General features: G+C 40.8%; 1 protein-coding gene across 6 annotated transcripts in view; it reads right to left on the reverse strand.

Annotated features, from left to right (window-relative positions):
- Positions 1 to 6,985: 6,985 nt before the first annotated feature.
- LOC112160246 (sodium/potassium/calcium exchanger 1) overlaps positions 6,986 to 19,684 on the reverse strand; it is a 43,422-nt gene continuing 30,723 nt past the window's right edge. For 5 of the 6 annotated variants that reach the window (XM_036210370.1, XM_024294654.2, XM_036210372.1 and 2 more), the window contains 3 exons: positions 14,444 to 14,533; positions 13,484 to 13,650; positions 6,986 to 9,530 (listed from right to left, as the gene is read on the reverse strand). In XM_036210370.1, the coding sequence (XP_036066263.1) occupies positions 9,281 to 9,530; positions 13,484 to 13,650; positions 14,444 to 14,533 (507 nt within the window). In that variant the 3' untranslated portion in view covers positions 6,986 to 9,280. The other variant, XM_036210373.1, reaches the window with a different exon arrangement.

Consider the following 19,684-nt stretch of genomic DNA (forward strand, 5'->3'; position numbering starts at 1 on the left):
TCTTCTTCACCACCAGAGTCATTCTACACACCACCATCCTGTGCTGTCTGGAAACACTCTCACCAACCACTACTTTACAGTCACTGATCTCCTTCAGATTACACCGTCTACACAAGATGTAGTCTATCTGTGTGCTTCTACCTCCACTCTTATAGGTCACTCTATGTTCCTGTCTCTTCTCAAAGAATGTATTCACTATCGCCATTTCCATCTTTTTTGCAAAATCAACCACCATCTGTCCTTCTACATTCCTCTCCTGGATACCAAACCTGCCCATCACCTCCTCATCACCTCGGTTTCCTGCACCAACATGACCATTGAAATCTGCACCAATGACAACTCTCTCATTTCCAGGGATGCTCATCATCACTTCATCAAGATCCAACCAGAACTTCTCCTTCTCTTCCAGCTCACATCCTACCTGTGGGGCATACCCACTGACAACATTGAACATGACACCCTCCATTTCTATCTTCAGACTCATCACTCTATCTGACACTCTTTTTACCTCCACAACACTCCTAACAAACTCCTCCTTTAGGATAACTCCTACTCCATTTCTCTTCCCATCTCCACCATGATAGAACAACTTGAACCCTGCTCCTAAACTTCTAGCCTTGCTACCTTTCCACCTGGTCTCCTGGACACACAGTATGTCTACCTTTCTCCTCTGCATCATGTCCACTAACTCTCTACCCTTTCCTGTCATAGTTCCAACATTCAAAGTCCCAACTCTCAGTCCAACACTAGTGACTTTCCTCTTCTCTCTCTCCCTACGAACCCGCCTTCCTCCTCTCCTTCTTCCACCAACAGTAGTCCAATTTCCACCGGCACCCTGTCGGTGAACAGCACCGATGGCGGTCGTTGTTAACCCGGGCCTCGACCGATCCGGTATGGATTTCGTAGGTCTGATTCGCATATTTGATTTGGGAAAGATTTTACGTCGGATGCCCTTCCTGACACAACCCTCTGTATTTGCAAACATTTGTGAACATAAGAAATGGGGGTTAAGCTCTCTTTCTCTCCTTAAACTCGGCATAGTTTGTCTTTCATCAGGCCGTGAACATCAGGATTCAAATCCTGTGTAGCAACACATTTCACCGTGTCATTCAAGTGGGCAAAATACAAAGAAATGGCCAAAAACATTTTCCAGGGTTGGCTGCTTTTCCTGTGCTTGGTGGAATCATTGTTTTACAGAACCGTAACTCGCCACAGGAACAAGCTAGAAACGTAATTTTTTTTTTTTTTTGTCAAAATCCCTATATTTTTTTCTTCATGACTGGGCCGGATTAAATCATCTGGTGGCCCGGATACGTTTGACACCCCTGCACTATATAGTGTACTGTAGTGAGTAGTGAAGGAAACAATAGAATCTGTTTGTCTATTAGTGGATGCATCAACATGGAACAGAGCAAGGAGACTTTGGACCACCCCTGGCAGTTCCTGCGTCACAAGCGAGAGCTTTTTGATGCTGCAGGTTTGTCTGCTCCTGATCCATCACCATTTGAATAAAGGAATATTTAGAAATGTAAGGAACTATTTCTGGGCCATAAATATTTGAAACCCCCTTGAAAACATTTTGAAAAAAATATTGGTGTTTGGCCCAAAAAAAAAGTAAAATGTCCAAAACTTTTGGCTGTTCTAAAATTATTATTTTCAGCTTCAAATGTTCTGTTTTTTAGGTTTCAAAACTGAACATTTCAATTTCTAGCCTTTTTTTCAGTCTCAAATCTTTTTTCACTTTCAACTCTTTTTTTATTGTTTTTGAATCTGAAAATTTCAGTTTCAAAACTTTTGGTCGCATTGGGGCGGGGATAAAATGATGGGCCAATCAAAATCGATGAGGGTGGTAACTTCAGAACCGGTGCATTCACTGACTCTGAGAACTGTGATAATTACAGTCAGAAAATGTCTGTTTAGTCTGTACATTCTGAAGTTGTCCCAAGACGGCTGTAAAAAGCAGATTGAGTCACGTATTGAGTCAAGTTTAGAGCTTCCTTCTCAATCGTCAAGTACCTGACCTACCTTGGCAGTCGTTTGTGACTGAGATACAGGACAGACCTCTCTTCGCCATCATCCCTCTGGGCCAGAACAGCTCCAATTCCCACATCTGATGCGTCCACCTGCACCAGAAACCGTTGCTGGAAGTCCGGACTGTGTAAGACAGGAGATGAGCACATGGGATTTTTCAGGGCATCAAAAGACATTTCACACTCAAAAGTCCAACGTATATAGGGTTTGGTGATGACTTGCGAGTGAGATTAGTGAGAGGGGCTAGTGAGTGTGGCATAAATCTGCTGTACCAACCAATGAGTCCCAAAAACGATTTCAGCTGTTTCTTGGTGTGGGGCTGCTTAGTCTTTTGAATGGCCTCCACTTTATCAATTACAGGGGGAATGTTACCTCTTCCCAGCTGAAATCCAAGGTACTGGGTTTCCTTATTTGCACACTCACACTTGTGTGGATTAAGTGTTAGCCCTGCCTCCTCAATAGTTTTGAGAACCTTCTCAAGGTGACACATGTGGTCTTCCCAGGAATTACTAAAAATCACCACATCATCTAAGTAGGCAGAACAGTAATCTTCCAAACCTCTCAGAAGAGTGTCCATCATTCTCTGGAAAGTGGCAGATGCTCCATGTTGTCCAAATGGTATCACGGTGAATTGATACAAACCTGCTAATGTTCAAAAAGCAGTGTATTGCCTGGATGACGCTTCCAGTGGGATCTGCCAATAGCCTTTGCTTTTCCAATACGTTCCACAAGGTCATCAGCACGAGGCATGGGGTATGCATCAAAGCGAGAGACGGCATTTACCTTTCTGAAGTCAATACAGAGGCGCTGGGACCCATCCTTCTTTGGGACCATCACTACAGGACTAGACCATTCACTTTTTGATGGTTCAATGACTCCCAGGTCAATCATTTTCTTGATTTCCTCATTAAGGGAGTGGGTCAGCCTTTCGGGGATCCTATACAGATACTGTCAGATAGGACCAGGATCTTTTAGATGGATGGTGTGTTGGACCAGCGATGTTTTTACTGGTCCATCCTTGAATAGGCCAGGAACCTTCCCCAACAGGTCCAACAACTCTCGCTTTTGCTGTGGTGAAAGATGATCCAAACCAGGCTGCATAGAAAAGGAAAACTCAGGAATACAGGTAACAGGTTCATCACTATCTCCAGTGACTTTACACACCAACAATGTCTGTTGAAATGATGATAGCTCACGTTCTCGCCACTCTTTAAGCAGATTTATGTGATAAACTTGGCTTGGCTTTCCTTTGTCTGGATGGGCTATTTCATACGTAACAGGTCCAACCCATCTTATCACTTCATATGGGCCCTGCCACTTAACCAAGAGTTTGTTAGCATTCAAAGGTAAGAGTATCACAACTTTGTCATCTGGTTTCAACACTGACGGGCCCTCCTGTCGTACAAGCATTTTTTATTTTTCTGGGCTTTAGCAAGGCTCTCTTGTACTTGTTCTCTGTAGGCTTCCAAACAATCCCTCATCTGAAGCACGTAGGACAGGATTCCCTCAGGCGCCGGCATCTTGGCATCCATTCCTTTCTGAGCAAATCCAAGGGCCCTTGTACTGGCCACCCATATAGTAGTTCAAATGGAGAGAATCCGGTGGAGGCCAGGGGAACCAAAAAAGAGAAACAGCAGCCATTTATCCCAGTCCCGTCTAGTGTCTGCAACAAACTTAGGCAACATCTGTTTGAGGGTCTGATCAAACCTCTTCACCAATCCATCGGTTTGTGGATGATATGGCGTTGATCGGATACCTCTGATGCCCAGTTCCTTGTGCAGTTAAAGCATTAGGTTGGAGGTGAAGTTGGTTCCTTGATCTGTCAGGATCTCATTTGGCACTCCTACACGAGAAAACAACTGGACCAGAGCATTAATTATGTTTTTTTGTTTTGACGCAGCGTAATGGAAAAGCTTCTGGGAAACGGGTTGCATAATCACAGATGACAAGAATGTACCTGTGTCCAGAGCTGCTCTTTCCCAGTGACCCTACGATGTCCATGGCAATGTGGTAAAGGGGTACTAATAACTGACAAAGGTTGTAGCGGAGCTGATTTCACCTTACTTAAGCTTGTCAATTGACACTGACGGCATGAAGCAGAAAAATGTTTTACATCTTTGAACATTGCTGGCCAGTAAAAGCGTTTTGCCAGCCTTGCAAATATTTTCCGTCAACCCAAATGTCCTGCCCATGGAAGTGTATGAGCTCGGTGCAAAACTATAGACCTACACCCAGTAGGGACCACCAGACACTTATCTGTTTCACCTTGTACATGCAATATGTCATTTTCTATCACACATTTTGTGTTTAAAGGGACATCTTCAGTTTCATTTCTACCTGATCGTACAGAAAAAGAAAGAGAAGCATCAGTCATCCGCAAATGACTAATATCCCTCGGTATCTCCCACACAAAATTCTGACACTGGTTTACATTCATATTACTCAGAAGACCCTTTATGTTTCTCCAGACGTTGTTGATGCTGTGATTTTTTTTGGGGCCTTTAAACCCTCCTATACAAAGATCACTGTGTAGATCTGGAAGAGGTTCTAGGCCAGCTTTGGCTTGTGATCTTGTTACTACTGCAACAATATGTGATCATTTCTTTTCTCCAAGCAAATCCCACAAAAGAGGGCAGTCCCTCCCAAAATACAATCAACAGGCATATTTTCCATCACTGCCACTTGCAATAGAAAAGCTTGATCATCTAGACCAGGGGTCACCAACCTTTTTGAAACTGAGGGCTACTTCATGGGTACTGAGTCATATGAAGGGCTACCACTTGAAATAACAAATTTCCCTCACTTCTGAGCGTGGAGAGTTACTCACATCTGTTGCAGGTTGATTCTGGGACTGGAGAGCTATCCTCAGGTTCTTCAGTTCAGCCAACAACCCCTCTTCTCTGGTCTGCTGCGCTCCAAGGAACTGTTGGAGAATTTCCACCATTGTAAAATGCTCCACATCTCTACTCAGGCCGGGACGATCTGCTGATGGGTCGTTGTCATCTTCAGTTAACCCATTCCGGTTCCACTTTTTCATCCTTCACCGCTTGACTTCTGGTTTGCATTGTGGGATGGGTGTGGGCCCGCTTGGAACTCTTTCGGCTTGCCATCTTCAGCCTTGTCAGGACACTGGGAATCCCACTTCTGACACCATATGTAAGGTGTACAAAACTGGTGTCCACATCAGAATTTGCATTTGTCTTTCTTTATGTCTTTTAGCTCACATAAACCAATTCACAACATGGTTGGCAAGAGCAACAACACCCCTCCACCAATAGAGCCAGGGGTCCTTTTATAGCTGGTCCTCCTCCTCACCAGGCCAACCCAATTAGCAATCCAATAAATTCATTTTTTACAGAAATAACATCTTACAAATAAACAAATAAAGGAAAAAGATTTTTCATACAGCAAAATGTAGAAAGAGAGACACTCACAAACCAACAATAATATTCAAACAAACGATTCAAACAGAAATATTACTTTGAATTTATAACAGGCCTGTCTAAGCCAACTTTTGTAAACTTTTAATGTGTGCTAAAATATTCCATAACAATTCCCATGAAAAACTGTCAGATGAAAATTATACTATAGTGACTGAATTATGTCCTGTCACATCGCGTACAAACTGCGCGTCCAAAACTCTATTCCAACCCGTTCAAAGCGGCATCTTATTGTGTTAAATACAGGCGTACAAGTGGTTCTCTGGCTGCAGTAAGCCTCCCAGCGGAGCTCGTTCAATTCGCTGGGAGAGACTCGAGCGGGAGCAGCCTGCTCGGGTCTCCTAAACTGTGGTCTTTTTCTTATTTTCATCAAGACAATAATTTGAAGCGGTCCTCTATTTTCCTCCTCTCAGGTTAATGTGGGACAGCCTTCAAACTCAGTCACAGCAACAGCAGAAGCGGCTGTCATTCAGATAGAAGCCCCGGTAACGAGAAAATCTTTGAAGGATTTCATTTTTTGTAGATTTTTGTGGAACTCTTCAACTCTTCAGCGAATTCACCGTGCGGCGAAGGGGGGTGGGTGGTTGCGGCTCGGAGGTTAGGGAGCACTGATTTAATGGGAATCCGGATCATCCACTTCGTCCACTGCCTCACAGACTCTGCTGACCATCTCCGGATCTCTCCCTTCATCTCCACCGCTCCTGCCTGACGCCTCCTTTGGATAATCCAGCCGCTCCCGATCATCTTCCAGCTCCTAGCAATAAACTCTTACCTTCAGTCCTCGACGTGTTTTGTCCTTTCCGGGTTCCAGCGCTTGGGTCCTCGACGCCTCGCGAAATCATGACAGTTTACTGGTTCTACGCAGTACCACAACACCACCGCCGCTATGTATTTAACATAGTGTTCTGCAGGCTCGATAAGGGTGACCCAACCCCGGAACAATATTATTATTTTCAAAATGTTTAATTTGGGTTTCAAATATTTATGGCCCCAAAATAGCTCCATATAAATGCAGCTTTAGTCTTAAAACTTTGCACACGTGCTCCATCATCAGAAAAATTCTACAAGAACATGTTAAAAACATCATTTTGATTGGCGTGTCTTCAACTCTTCAACACCTAAGGTGTCGCCTATGACGTTTAATCACAAAATCTTTAACATACTGTAACTTTTGAACTGTTAACATGATCAACGTCATTCATGTTAACAAAAAAACTGACAATAAATCAAAGAACATAAGCACTGGAGCTCCCGGGTTAAAGGGCAAAGCCGTTCAGTTACTTTCCTCCGTGTAGATGGCAAGTAAGTTCCTTCATACTGACAATAAAAAAGCACCCTTATAGTTGGATCATACAGACATTTCTTTGAACGAGTAATTTTGGCTTTCTCAGTTTTTGTTTTTGTGATTAGTCTTTACTATGGAGAGGAAAACAAAACACAAACAAACTTTGGGTTATTCTTTGTGATTTTCTTAGGAAAACTGGAGAACTGTTTCCATTAAGCCACACTCAGGGTCACTTTTAGAAAAATAATTTATTGCAACATGGAATGTGGATTTACAGAGAAATTAAGTTTCCACATCAGCAAATGGTCCATGTTTGCATCCAGTCCAAGAGCAGGAAACACAACAGATAGGCGACGCTCAGGCTTTACTTACAGCTACAACAGGTTTCTCTGTCACACACTCCAACACAGAAGCACAGACGCTCCACCACAGACGGACTCGGATGTATTTCTGCAGTAAAACCCTACAAACACTGTTTGGACTAAATGCAGAAAAGAAGAGACGCCCCATTCAGAACAGACTGAACGTAGAGTTGCATACAGGGATGTGAACTTCTGCACAGTGAACCTCACAGGGTTGAAATGTTCTACGGCTGTCAGACTAGCTGGAAGTGAATAAAGAGAAAATTGTCTAAAGAATTTTCCTCCAAAACAAGCAGTTGTCTAAGCTGTTTTTTTTCTCGGCTCCAATCGTTGTTTAGTCTCAGACTATTGTGTACGGAAGCCGAAAACAGCCTGCCTTACTTTTTTTTGGATTGTTTTCTTATGATAACGACATAATATGTCGTTATCATAAGAAAACAGACTTCGTTTTCTTGAGAAAACGAGATAGTAATTTGATATAACGAGAAAACAAACTTTGTTTTCCTGAGGAAACAAAGTTTGTTTTCTTGTGATGACGAGATAATCAATAACGAAGAAGGAAGCATCTCGCAGTCGTTTTCCCGCACGGAGATGCAGAGACTTCATCTGTTTTAAGTCTATTTATTTTGTGGTTAGCAAGAAAAACAACAGAAGAACACTCCACTAAAGTAGTTTTTAGTCTAGTTCTTTTATTATTTTATTAGTGGCTCTACGCTCCTCAAACGTCTTCATTCCATCTCGTGCACCAGCCCTCTTCCCGTTATTTCCTCCAAACCTCCGAGCAGGCTGATTGATAGATCGCAGCACCGTCAAGAATCTCTGCACGATGCGTTCAGTGAACTCCGGACATTAGCAGACCAATACAGTCAGTCGGCCAAACTCAATCTGTTACTATGCTTTTGTCATTTTTATACAACCTCAGGGAAACAAAGCCGTTTTTCAGAAAAAATGTTGGCACTATTTAATCAATCGATTAAATATGGATCATTGTTTTCTCTGATAAACTGCTTTGTTTTGCTGCTGATGTCCAGAGCTCAGTGAATGCACCATGCAGACACGCTCTGCAGACTTGAATTCTGTCAATCTATCAATGTTTGTTTGGGGTTTTTGGAGAAATTAAGGGAGAGGCTGGTGCATGAGACTGAATTAAGATGTTTAAAGAGCATAGATCCACTAATAAATAAAAAATAGACTAAAAACAGTATTTGTGGAGTGTTTTCAATCAGGTGAAGTCTCTGTGTCTCTGAAAGGAAGGGGGGATCGCATTATTCTCCATTCTTGATTATCTCGTTATGAATAGAAAACAAACTTCGTTTTCTCGTTATAAAAAGATCTCGTTGTAACGAGAAAACGATTTTTAAAAAAAAGTAAAGCAGGCCATTTTCGGCTTCCGTAATTGTGCACTCTGGATAGAAATCACAAAGTATCTGATTACTGTCCACAACCACTTTGACTTTTTACTAGTATAGTCTAATCAGTTGTATGTTATATCATAGACCATGTCCTCTGTATGTTGTCCTGAGCCCCCCATGGCTCCCACATTAGGTCAGACTGCTGTGGATCTTCAGCAGAAACAAAGTGTTCTCCACACTGCTTCTCCGATGTGCTACACATGTTGATCATCAAACCTCCACCACGCTCCAGTCTCGGCAGCATCCTGCTTCCCTTCCCGCCTCCCACCATCCAGCAGGTGACGCCGGAAACCCCAGACTGGAGAATACTGGCTGGACTAAAGCCAAAGGAATTTCCTCAATGATTACTGAATTTAACTGTAACAATTTGCCTTCAGCATGGAAAACCAAAGAAGTCAAATACCCCATAACAATTTTTAATAAATACAAAAGAAGAAACAATATTTTTGGGGGCATCATTAGTATTTCAAGTAAAAAAAAAAAATTAAGAGTTAAAGCTTCAAAAGATTACTCAGATTTAAAACAAAAATCTTTGTAAAATAATTTTTTTGAGCAATTTTCTAGAGAAATTGACTGTTGCAACCCGACAGTGGTTTCCATTCTGATTCTAAAGACGCCACCATCTTTGAAGTCTCTTTTTAGGGGGAAATTTCCTTGATCAACATAAAACCAGTGAGTGTGAGCAGCCATGGGACATCTGACCGAGTGCATCGACCTGACTGTGTCTACAGCCGAGATCCTCTGGGGGGGTCAGATTGAGATGGGACAGGTAAGGATCCGGTCCTCCAGCAGGACACTCAGAACAAGGAACACAAAGTACAGAACGAACATGGTGAGCCCCAGCATTTTGCTCATCTTCCAGCGACAGGCAGCAATGGAAATGATGACGAAGAGGAGCATGAGGAAGAGCAGCACGATGGCGCAGAAGAGGCCGTTTGAGCTGACCACCACGGGGTCGCCGTTGTGCAGGAGGGTGTAGAGGAGCCACGGAATTGGCAGACTGAAATCATACATGGGTTTATTTTATTAGACTTTTCATGTAGGGAACCAACGCTTCTGTAACTTCAGCTATAATGTGAAATTCAAACTCAAGACAGAGAAAAAGCAGCTTCTAAATCTTTCTGTTGAATAACTGATTTGAAAAAGCAGGAGCCAAATCTCTGCGGCTTCAGGAGCACAGACGCGTTTTTTACAGTAACTTCATGGAAAGAAAACAAATAAGAAAAATGAAACCAGAAAAAAGTTATAAAACAGCAAACAGCACACATTTTAGGAATTAGACATTTAAGTTGCAAGAAATATGTATTTTTTCTTTTTTTTCTTAAAATCCAAATTTGCTCTCTCACCAATCAGGAGTGACCTTGTTGGAAGGCCACACCCCTATCACTTAAAAGAAAATCTGTCAAACACTTTAAACATTGGATATTGGGAACCACCACCAGATTTGATCTGAGGAATCAGACAGGGTGATCCCGTCAGCCCACTTCTCTTTAGATTAGCAACAGAAATGTTAACATTATTAATACAAAATGACCAAACAATTAAACCTCTATCTGTGGCAGGAAATCCCCTTAAGATAATCCAGCTGGCTGATGACACGGCATTACTGTTAAAACAAAAAGAAGAAATCCAAAATGTGATGAAAACTCTGTCTTTATTCTCCCAAGCCTTTGGTCTAAAATTAAACAAGAACAAATGTGAAATAATGACAACTCATGATACCAAAGAAACTCAAATCTATAATATCCCAGTAAAAAAATGAAATAAAACACTTGGAAATAATGATTAATGGAATTTTTAAGGAAAGATAGAATACTAATATTCAGTCAATATTTGACAAAACCAAAAGATCTTTAGCAGTTGGTTACAAAGAAACTTTTCCATTTTTGTTAGAATTTTATTAACAAAAATGGAGATCATTTCTAGACTACTTTACCCAGCCTGTGCTGTGGCTGTCCCTGACACTTTCACAAAGAAAACCAAAATAGTTCAATATGACTTTATTTGGAATAATAAACAACACCAATTAGAAAAACATGACATAATTAAACCAATTGAAGAGGGGGGGGGGGGTGAATGTTATAGATTATGAGGTGATGAATGGAGTTATTGAATTCCAATGGCTAAAAAACTTTATTAAAAATAAATATTCACACTGGTTTTCCATACCTTCATACTTGTTTCATAACGTTGGAGGCATTACATTTCTATTAAATTGGGATTTTAATCCAATGAAATTACCAATCAAACTTTCTGAATTTCACAAACAAGTTTTACTTTATTGGAAGTTAATCTACACCCCCAATTTCTGGCCTCATACTTCGTCAATCTGGAATAATAGATTTGTTCTGTACTAAAGATCATCTTTATTTGATAAAACTTGGATACATAAGGAATATGAGCCATAGTTCAGCTGATGGACAGTGATGGAACATTTTTTAATCACACAGAATTTAAAACCAAGTTTCAGCTGAATTACACAAATATAGAATATTCAAGAGTCATTAAGGCAATTTCTCCTAAACTTATTCAGTTGATTAAAGCAAATGTACAACATTCCCTGATTTTACCTCAGCTCTCATCCTTGTTGATTAATAACGTTTGATATAAAGTGCAATAATACTTTAAGAGCATCATTGACTTACAAACTATACCTATTAGAAGAAAAACTCTGTCCCCATCTTTTTCAAAAAATGATAATTGCAATATTAGATCCAATTTCTTTTCATTTCCCCTTCTGCCAAAAATAAAAGAGGTCAATTTCAAAACAATCAACAATATTTATTCCTATTTGTTTTGACAAAGACAAAGCAAATTCAATTTTTCTTCAACAATTTAGTAATTTTTTTTATTTTTTTTATGTTATTTTTTTATTACAAATTACAAATTTTTGAAAGAGAGTCCAAATTGTTTTTTTAAAAACAACTTCTATCTTTTTTGTAAATCTCTAGAAAAGATAAGAAATAAAATGCCACGAAACATTTAAATTGTTTGTGTGTTCAGCCTGTCTGATGTGATTTTTTTCCTTACCCTTTAATTTATAGATAATCTTGGTTGGAATTTTTTAGATATTGATGTCTCCCAATTTAATTTCATTTTCTGAGTACAGATTTTTTATTTAAATGTTATCTATATTTATATTTTGTTAATTTGGTTTGTGTTATATATTTTTCTTCTTTTTCTCTTTTACTTTTCTCTTTGCTTAAATTGAATTCATTTTGTCTTCACATGTATACATATACGATGCCATGCTTTGTAATTGCTAACTTGTCATTAAAAAAAAAAAAACATTGGATGTGGGGGGCAGAAAGCTTATTGAGGCATCCGATTGGTCCGTTTATAACACGAAAAACTTGAACTACAGAAAAAATATGAAAAAAAATTGGATTATTAAGAAAAAAAGAATTATTGGATCAAGAAAGATTATTTTGACAAATAGAATGACTAACAGTAACAGCTGTTTATTTCTCTATAGAAATGTATGGGATTTTGGCTTCTTTGGTGGGTACTTCCTGTTTTTTGCTGGTAGCTTCATGAACAGGAATAGGCTATACTGCCACCTACTGTGCGGAGGATGAACAAATGCATCAATGATCAGGGCAGGGGTGTCCAAACCAGGCCCGGCCCTTGACTACATGGCGCTTTTGGCGAAAAACAAATTAGGCGCCCCCTGCAAGATCTTACATTCGGACATGACATCTGGAGGTCGAACCGAGGAACTCTTCGTTTAAAAACATACACGACTGACTAACTGACTGTGTCACCTGGTAGCTGATATCCAAGAGGAAAGTAGGGGCATTTTAACTGTTAAAGTTGTTGAAAAAGAAATAAACAAATAAAACACTAGATTGCCAATAAATGTCTTTTTTTTCAACCAAAATGCAGAGTAGAGTGAATTTCCAAGCAATTTTATATGTAAGACAGACAAACCTCTGCTTTGAACCCATGTTTCCTCATCTTCCTTTTTTCCATCCTTAAAGTTTTAAGAAGCACTGACAGCAGCAACATCACGCAGCCCTCTCCTCCCCCACCAGCCTAGACAGCAGCAGGAAGGGAGGGGCGCTCCACTGCTGCAGCTGCAGAGTTACTGATTACATCAAACTTTTCAGTTGTTTTATTTATGTTTTTTAATCATTACTTTATATTACTTTATATTTTACATGAAATGAGTGGTGCATCAATCTGTTTAACAAAGAAAAAAATGAATACATAATCATTGTGATTCGACGCCCCCTCCAGGAGATGGACCTCTAGGCGGCTGCCTTGGTTACCTATGCCCAGGGCCAGCCCTGGTCCAAGCCCAGGCCTCGAGGGCCGGTATCCTTCATGTTTTTCAACCAGTCTGCCATTGAAACTCCTTAGTGGCTACACATACCTGATCAGGTAATCAGCAGCTGATAAGGCAAGATTTTTTTTTAAACCAGCAGGAGGCCGGCCCTCGAGGCCTGGATTTGGACACCTCTGGTTTAGAATCTTACCTCATTGCTGAAGAATAGTGGAAAATTTGAACTCAGTCCAAGGAGAGACTGGAGCAGAGAACAACCAGTTCTAGCATGGCATGGAACGGATTAGGCGCTAGTTCTATTTCAAGTTAGACCTTTTCTAAATGGGGATATTATCTCTCAGAAGATCCTAGTCATTGTTGTAAATGCAGTCTTTGCTGGTGCCATTAGAACCTAGTGAAGAGAACCATGCTGTCTGAGCTGGTTAAAGGAGTAACAGCACGTCAGGGCGGACACTTTTGCTTCTTTTTTAACACTAATTGAAGGTGTGCTACATTTGGAAGGAGGAGATGAAAGAGTCTTCTACATCTAATGAGGTTTTGGTGCTTTGAGATTTGAAAAAACTCAGCAGCATGGACATGTTCTTCATGGAGATCTGAAAGCTCTGCTCGTGTCTCAGAACCTTGGAATTGGACTGGACTCTGAGCGACTGCAGCACGGCCTCACTCACCCCATAGTGATGTCGAAGATGTTGCTGCCCACTGAGCTGGACACGGCCATGTCTCCCAGACCTTTACGGGCCACAATCACACTGGTGATCAGGTCAGGGATGGAGGTCCCAGCTGCAAGGATGGTTAGGCCCATGATCTCCTCTGAGATCCCGATAGTCTCTCCAACCTGAGGCGGGATCAGACAGAAAAACCCCCAGTGAGGGTCAGACGTCTGTGGTAACTCCACCCTTAAAGGACCTTTCCACACACATATCAAGAACAACTGAATCTGTAGCTTAAATTCCACAGTTGGAGTTTCACGTGCTGTTGGAGGGTGTGTACTCGTCCTTGTTGAGGATGGTGACTTTGAGAGAGATCTGTCAGTAATCAAATAGACTGTTCCTTTCTCTCCAGACTTTGTGTGATCACATCATTTGATAATGTGATTTCTGGAATTATTCCACTTTACATTTTCTAATGACAAACAATCTGCACCTATTTTTGATACATGTTAAAATGATTTCTGATTATTACATAACTAATATGTACTTCATCTTTTTCATGTGATTTAAAGACACATGGATTTGCATTGACCTGAATCAATTACATTATTTAGTATCCTAAGTTTGATATCTCTGTAGATATATACTTGTGTTGCTTGCAATATATTATGTTTGCTTTGATTGCTTAAACAAAACCATTTCTAAACCTAAAAAATTATGAAGAAGAAAACCAACTTCCCTCTTCCATCGTGCATCTGCATAAATCCCTCCAACTAAACTGGATTTGATCCACTGTAAATCATTGGATTTGTTGCTGGCTTGACAGTTTTTGTTTCATTCTTGATGCCCAAAAAACGACTTTTGGGTGGTGCTGGATAAGTCCACTGGAGTGGATTCCAGCTGCTGAGCAGAGCTGAAGGGGGGCTGTTTGACTGACACTGATGGCAGGAAGGTGATGTGCTGCAAGCATTGACCAACCTGATGAGCCCACCACACCATCATGTAGGAGAAGATGCCAATCCAGAAAATGGAACCAAGAAATGTGATGACAAAGAACCTCCTGGACGTCTGGAAGACACACACAAGGCCAAACATTCAACCCACTGGCCTTTAACGAGTCAGAAGTCCTGCATATTTAAAAACCCGGAAAACAAAAGTCACCTGAAGATCTGGAGTAAAACAAGAACAAGTCTTTGGATAGATCTGTTTGTTTCAGAGTGTTCAGCAGACACAGATTCATGACCAACCAGCAGTCTGCTGGTTTTCTGAATTTCTGTGTTTCATTATTCTTCTTACTCACTGCACCTTTGAGCAAAAATGTCACCCCCACCACACAGCCAAAAGTTTGCACAAGCATAGTTCCTCGTGAAAGAGAATTTTCGGCATAGCCAACAACTCCACCCAAAAAACACAAACAAACAAAAAAAGAACAAAAAAAAGATGATTCATAGCGGGAGAAACTGTCAAAAACAGAGAGAGTAAAATTATTCTATGTGGCTCAAAAAAAATTAAATTAAAAATCTAATGAAGAAACCAAAACATATGTTGGGAATATCCAAAATAATTTTGAAGAGATTATGGGATGGACACAGGACCTACAGCTTCCCAGACAACAATATCCAAAAAAGAGACTTCTCAAAATTTCACACACATGCAGCAAGGTTAAGTCTCCTACTACCATTGACCTTTTGTTGACCTTGTGAAGAGGCCAATATCCTTTATTAAAAAAATAAATCATCTTTAGGCCCAGCTCAATATTTCTAGGGATTATGATCTATTAACTCCTCAAGCATCTTTAGGAAGCTGCTTCACAAAAAATTTTGGTTTTAAAGCCTGTAGCTTGTTTTTGAAGGGCGTAAGCGTGGCGAGTTTACGAAAGGGGCGTTTCTCTGATGGTCGCACATTCATTCATTCTTTTTCCCGACCGCTCCTTCCCTTTCGGGGTCGCGGGGGTGCCGGAGCCTATCCCGGCTACTGAAGGGCGAAGGCGGGGTTCACCCTGGACAGGTCTCCAGTCTGTCTCAGGGCCTCAATCACACACATTCACTCTCACATTCACACCTAGGGGCAATTTAGAGTCACCAATTAACCTATGAAGCATGTTTTTGGATGGTGGGAGGAAGCCGGAGTCCCCGGTGAAAACCCACGCATGCACGCGGAGAACATGCAAACTCAACATTGAGAGGTCCACAGTCGGTGGTTATGTTTCAGATCCCCCAGCTGGGATTTGAACCGGGGCCTTCTCGCAGTGAGGCAAGAGCGCTAACCACTGCGCCACCGTGCAGCTCTGGTTGCACATTTTGACTGGAATATTGTGAAAACTTGATCCATTACCAAGCTAATCCAAAAGTTTACGTTACCTGATTCTTCTAGAAATTACAGACTTGCTCGTCTCCTCCAGGTGACTAAAACATAAAATGGTTCCTATGTAGATATTTGTTCTTTCTCCATGAATTTGTCCCGTGCAGCTCTGACAGAGCGATTGAATGAGGAGTGTAGCAGTTTGGGCAGGTCAAAAACAGGGGAGCGAGGGCAGGTGAAACACCACTCCACTTTAATTCATGTTGCATTTCCTAAAAAATTCCACGCTTTTTCTGAAGTTCATAAGATTTGAAAATGTTTAGAGCAGGGCTCTGCAACCTTCAACACTTAAAGAGACATTCGGGTCGAGTTCTTATTGACCACGACCCAATGGGAGCCACAAACTCTAACTTAGCCCTTTGGAAAAATAAGACAACAATTTACATTTATAATGTTATAATGTTACTACTAAAATAAATATAAAATTACTATTCCCTTTTTTGGCATAAATAAAACACAAGCATAAAGAGAAAAGAGCATTTTTTTTAAACATTAAATAGTTTATAACGCTTGACAGAGGTTCACAAGATTTCCTTTCTAAATAAAAGACTGTCCCACATAAGGTGATCTCAATGCAGCACATGTAGTAGTTATGCAATGTCAGCAGTGATTTAAAAATATGAAAAACACTCCGCTATTTCCACATAAACAATAGCCCACGGCTCCGACCGGAAATGGCTGAGCATTCAAAGGCTGAATGCGGAAGTAGGTCGTGCATATAGCCCATGGGGGGGGTGTAAACTAAACTACCAAATGGTTCTTGAGTGCAGCTGTGTCTGCAGCTCACCACTCCCCCAGGGGATGCGGAGAACAAATTTTACTCACCAAGGTGTGTGACAACTAATGAGACTTTAACTTCAACTTTTAACTTTACCATTTGAGGTGCATCCCAGCCAGAAATTTTGGAATTTTTGGACCATTTGGCTCACTTAAAATGCCTGAAATGTTTTCAAAAATTGAAAAATTACTTATGAAGTCTGGTTACTGAATTCTTATGGATTTTTTGTAGTTCACAATGCTCAAAAGTTGATCAAAATGTTTTAGTGCAACTTTGGTAAACTACAAAGACCTCCCCACTTGATAGATTGTTGGAGCATTATGGGTACTGCAGTCATAAGTCTCTGCTTTGCAGAGTGACGTACTGTCATTTAACTGTTTGTGAGTGATTGGAACAAAGTTTGACCTATATGACTGTTTAGTTTGATGCGTCTTGTGGTCCAAAAGATATGCTACTCTTTAAAATTAAAAATGTATTTTTAACTAAAGAGCCAACATGGAGGGGGTAAAAGAGCGACATGAGGCTCCGGGGCCTAACGCCGGGGTCACACCGGACATGGAAGCACTGCGAAGCGGCGCGGAACGGAGTCCGCTTTCATTCGGCGCCCATGTTAATCTATGGCGTCGTTCAGACCATGAGCGGAGCGGAGCAGCGCGGAGGGTCCGCACGGTGCAGCGGAACGTTTTGGCGTCTGGTCTATTTTTTCCACGAGCGCTCCGCGTCAATACTGGCAGGAAGTTGCATCAAAATACATGAGAAAATCCGGTTTATTTTCAAAATTGAACAAATTTTTCACAATAAAACGCAGCGATTGACAAATGTGAGCAGTGTTTTAACACACAATAAATATATATAATATATAATTATTTTATAAATAAAATAAACATACAATCGCCATACGCACACATGTTCGCGCGAGCACAGACACACAAAACAGACAGATCAATGCAGTGGGGGCACACTGGAGCGGGGCATGGGGCTGTGTTTGAACGAGAGAGAGGCAGAGGAGCGGTTCTTCTTGGAAGAAACATCAGGTAATATTTTTAGTTTATTAATTTACCGACAGAAACACGTGGGAGCGCGAGCATGCACACAGACACACAACAAAACATGCACACGTGCGCACAAACAGATCGATGAAGTGGGCCGACTGCGGAGTTGGGGGGCGGGGTCTGTGTCAACAGGGGCAGAGACCATCCCCTTTTAGCAGAAACACGGGGTGATGTCTTGGTTATTGACCATGATGGCAAAAAAAAGCAATAGCTCTAGCAGAAGCACCTGTCGACCGTCGCAGAAAAATTCGCGTCTGGTGTGACCTGAACAGCGAGCAGACTCCGCGCGCACTCCGCTCAGCTTTGTGACGCTTCCGCGTCCAGTGTGACCCTGGCGTAAGGGAGCAGACCCCTGGTTTAGACATTTGAATAAATCTTTACATTTCTAACTTTTAAAGATTGAACCTAACAATGCCTCCAGGAACATCAGTACACTCTTAAATTGAATCATCTACATAATTATTTTCAGGTTTTTATAGTAAAACAAATGTTTAAGATTTCCTGTTGAAGGGTAACCAAACCATAAATCAACGTTTTTTGTCTGTTGACCTCTATAAATGGGGCTTTAAAAGTGCTGTCTGTTGGTCATTGCCAAATTTTTGATGATTTAAAATAAATGTGTTTAATTCCTGAAAATATAGTCAAAAACTGTCTGTGTGCTGCAATACATTGCAACAATGTATTGCAGTTGAATTTTGTGATTGGTCAACTGGTGTAAATCCAGGAAGTTCCACATCATCATGGTCAGCAACTCCAGTATAATAGCCCCGTCCATCTTTAATTCTGTAATTGTAACTCTGTCGCATTTTTCAAATCTGGGCAGAGAATGGAGTCACCCTCCAACTGCCCTGTTTGGTTGACCTTTAAAGAAAATCCTTGCTGCTTTCTATCTGAAATATGGAACAGAACAGTCCATTTGGGTTCATGAAGAAGTACTGTTCATTTCATTTTGAATAGAGTTAAATACCCCTGAATCCTTTGTTTCCTGCATCAGTGAGGACATGGGACCACTTTAAAACTGCAGATTCTAAAACATTATATTCATCATCCTTTGGTGAGGCGTTCCTTTGGAGGTAGATGGGGGCCGCAGGTTGCACCAATGTGTCTGACAGCTACTTGAATCTGTTAATTTTGTTACATTGTCTACAACAATTTAGCACTAAGTAGTGGCACTGCTGTTCATGTTTACTATTGTGCTTGACCAAGACATACTATTACTAATTCAATGAGTTGCACTTTTTTTTTTTTTTTTAATAGATTGGCCAGGGGTGCAACTTATACTCAGGAGTGACTTATTTGTGATTTTTTTTAAACATAAATAGGCTCAGATATTTGTTATTTTCCCACTAACAACCACTAGAGAGCGCTGTAGGTTTGTGTATCAGTATTTGCTGCTGACAGAAATGCAGAAGAAGTGTAGTCCAAAACAAACATGACTGAGAATCTAATCATTCTCCTCATGGATGTTATGATGTTTTTCTTACTTCCTCAAGACATTATTATTATCGTCTTTGTTTTTGTCTCTTTGGACTAATGCGGGACAGCAAGTCAACGAACTGGGTGTGATGTTTCTGCTTCTGAACAGCTAAAAACAGTCATTCAGAAACAGCTCCTGCAGGCTAGAAGGTAACGATCACCGCAAGAAAAAGAAAAAAAACTGCTGTCCTGAACCCAGAATGGAGACATGATTATAGATGCTTTTGTGGAGCTCTTTAAAATAAATATCTTAAAACCTCTCAATATCATCTGTATCTTCTGTGTATTTTAAACAAGATATACAGTCAAAGCCTCGATCATGTAGCGATGAGGCTAAAAGATAGCTTCTCCACACGCAATGGGAGCGTCTAGTTTATGAACACATTTTTGGACAAACACTGAGCATTAAATCTGACTCACTTTAAAAGAGGCAGCGGACTCAAATTTGACGCATGAATCGCATTCTGTGTCAATGCAACGTTACATCGGGCTGGTTGAATTTGTTCATATATGTTGGACTATTCTCTTAAAAGTGCGACTTACACTCCAGAG

The sequence above is a fragment of the Oryzias melastigma genome, linkage group LG23 (genome assembly GCF_002922805.2).
Source record: "Oryzias melastigma strain HK-1 linkage group LG23, ASM292280v2, whole genome shotgun sequence".
In the NCBI taxonomy this organism is placed as follows: Eukaryota; Metazoa; Chordata; class Actinopteri; order Beloniformes; family Adrianichthyidae; genus Oryzias; species Oryzias melastigma.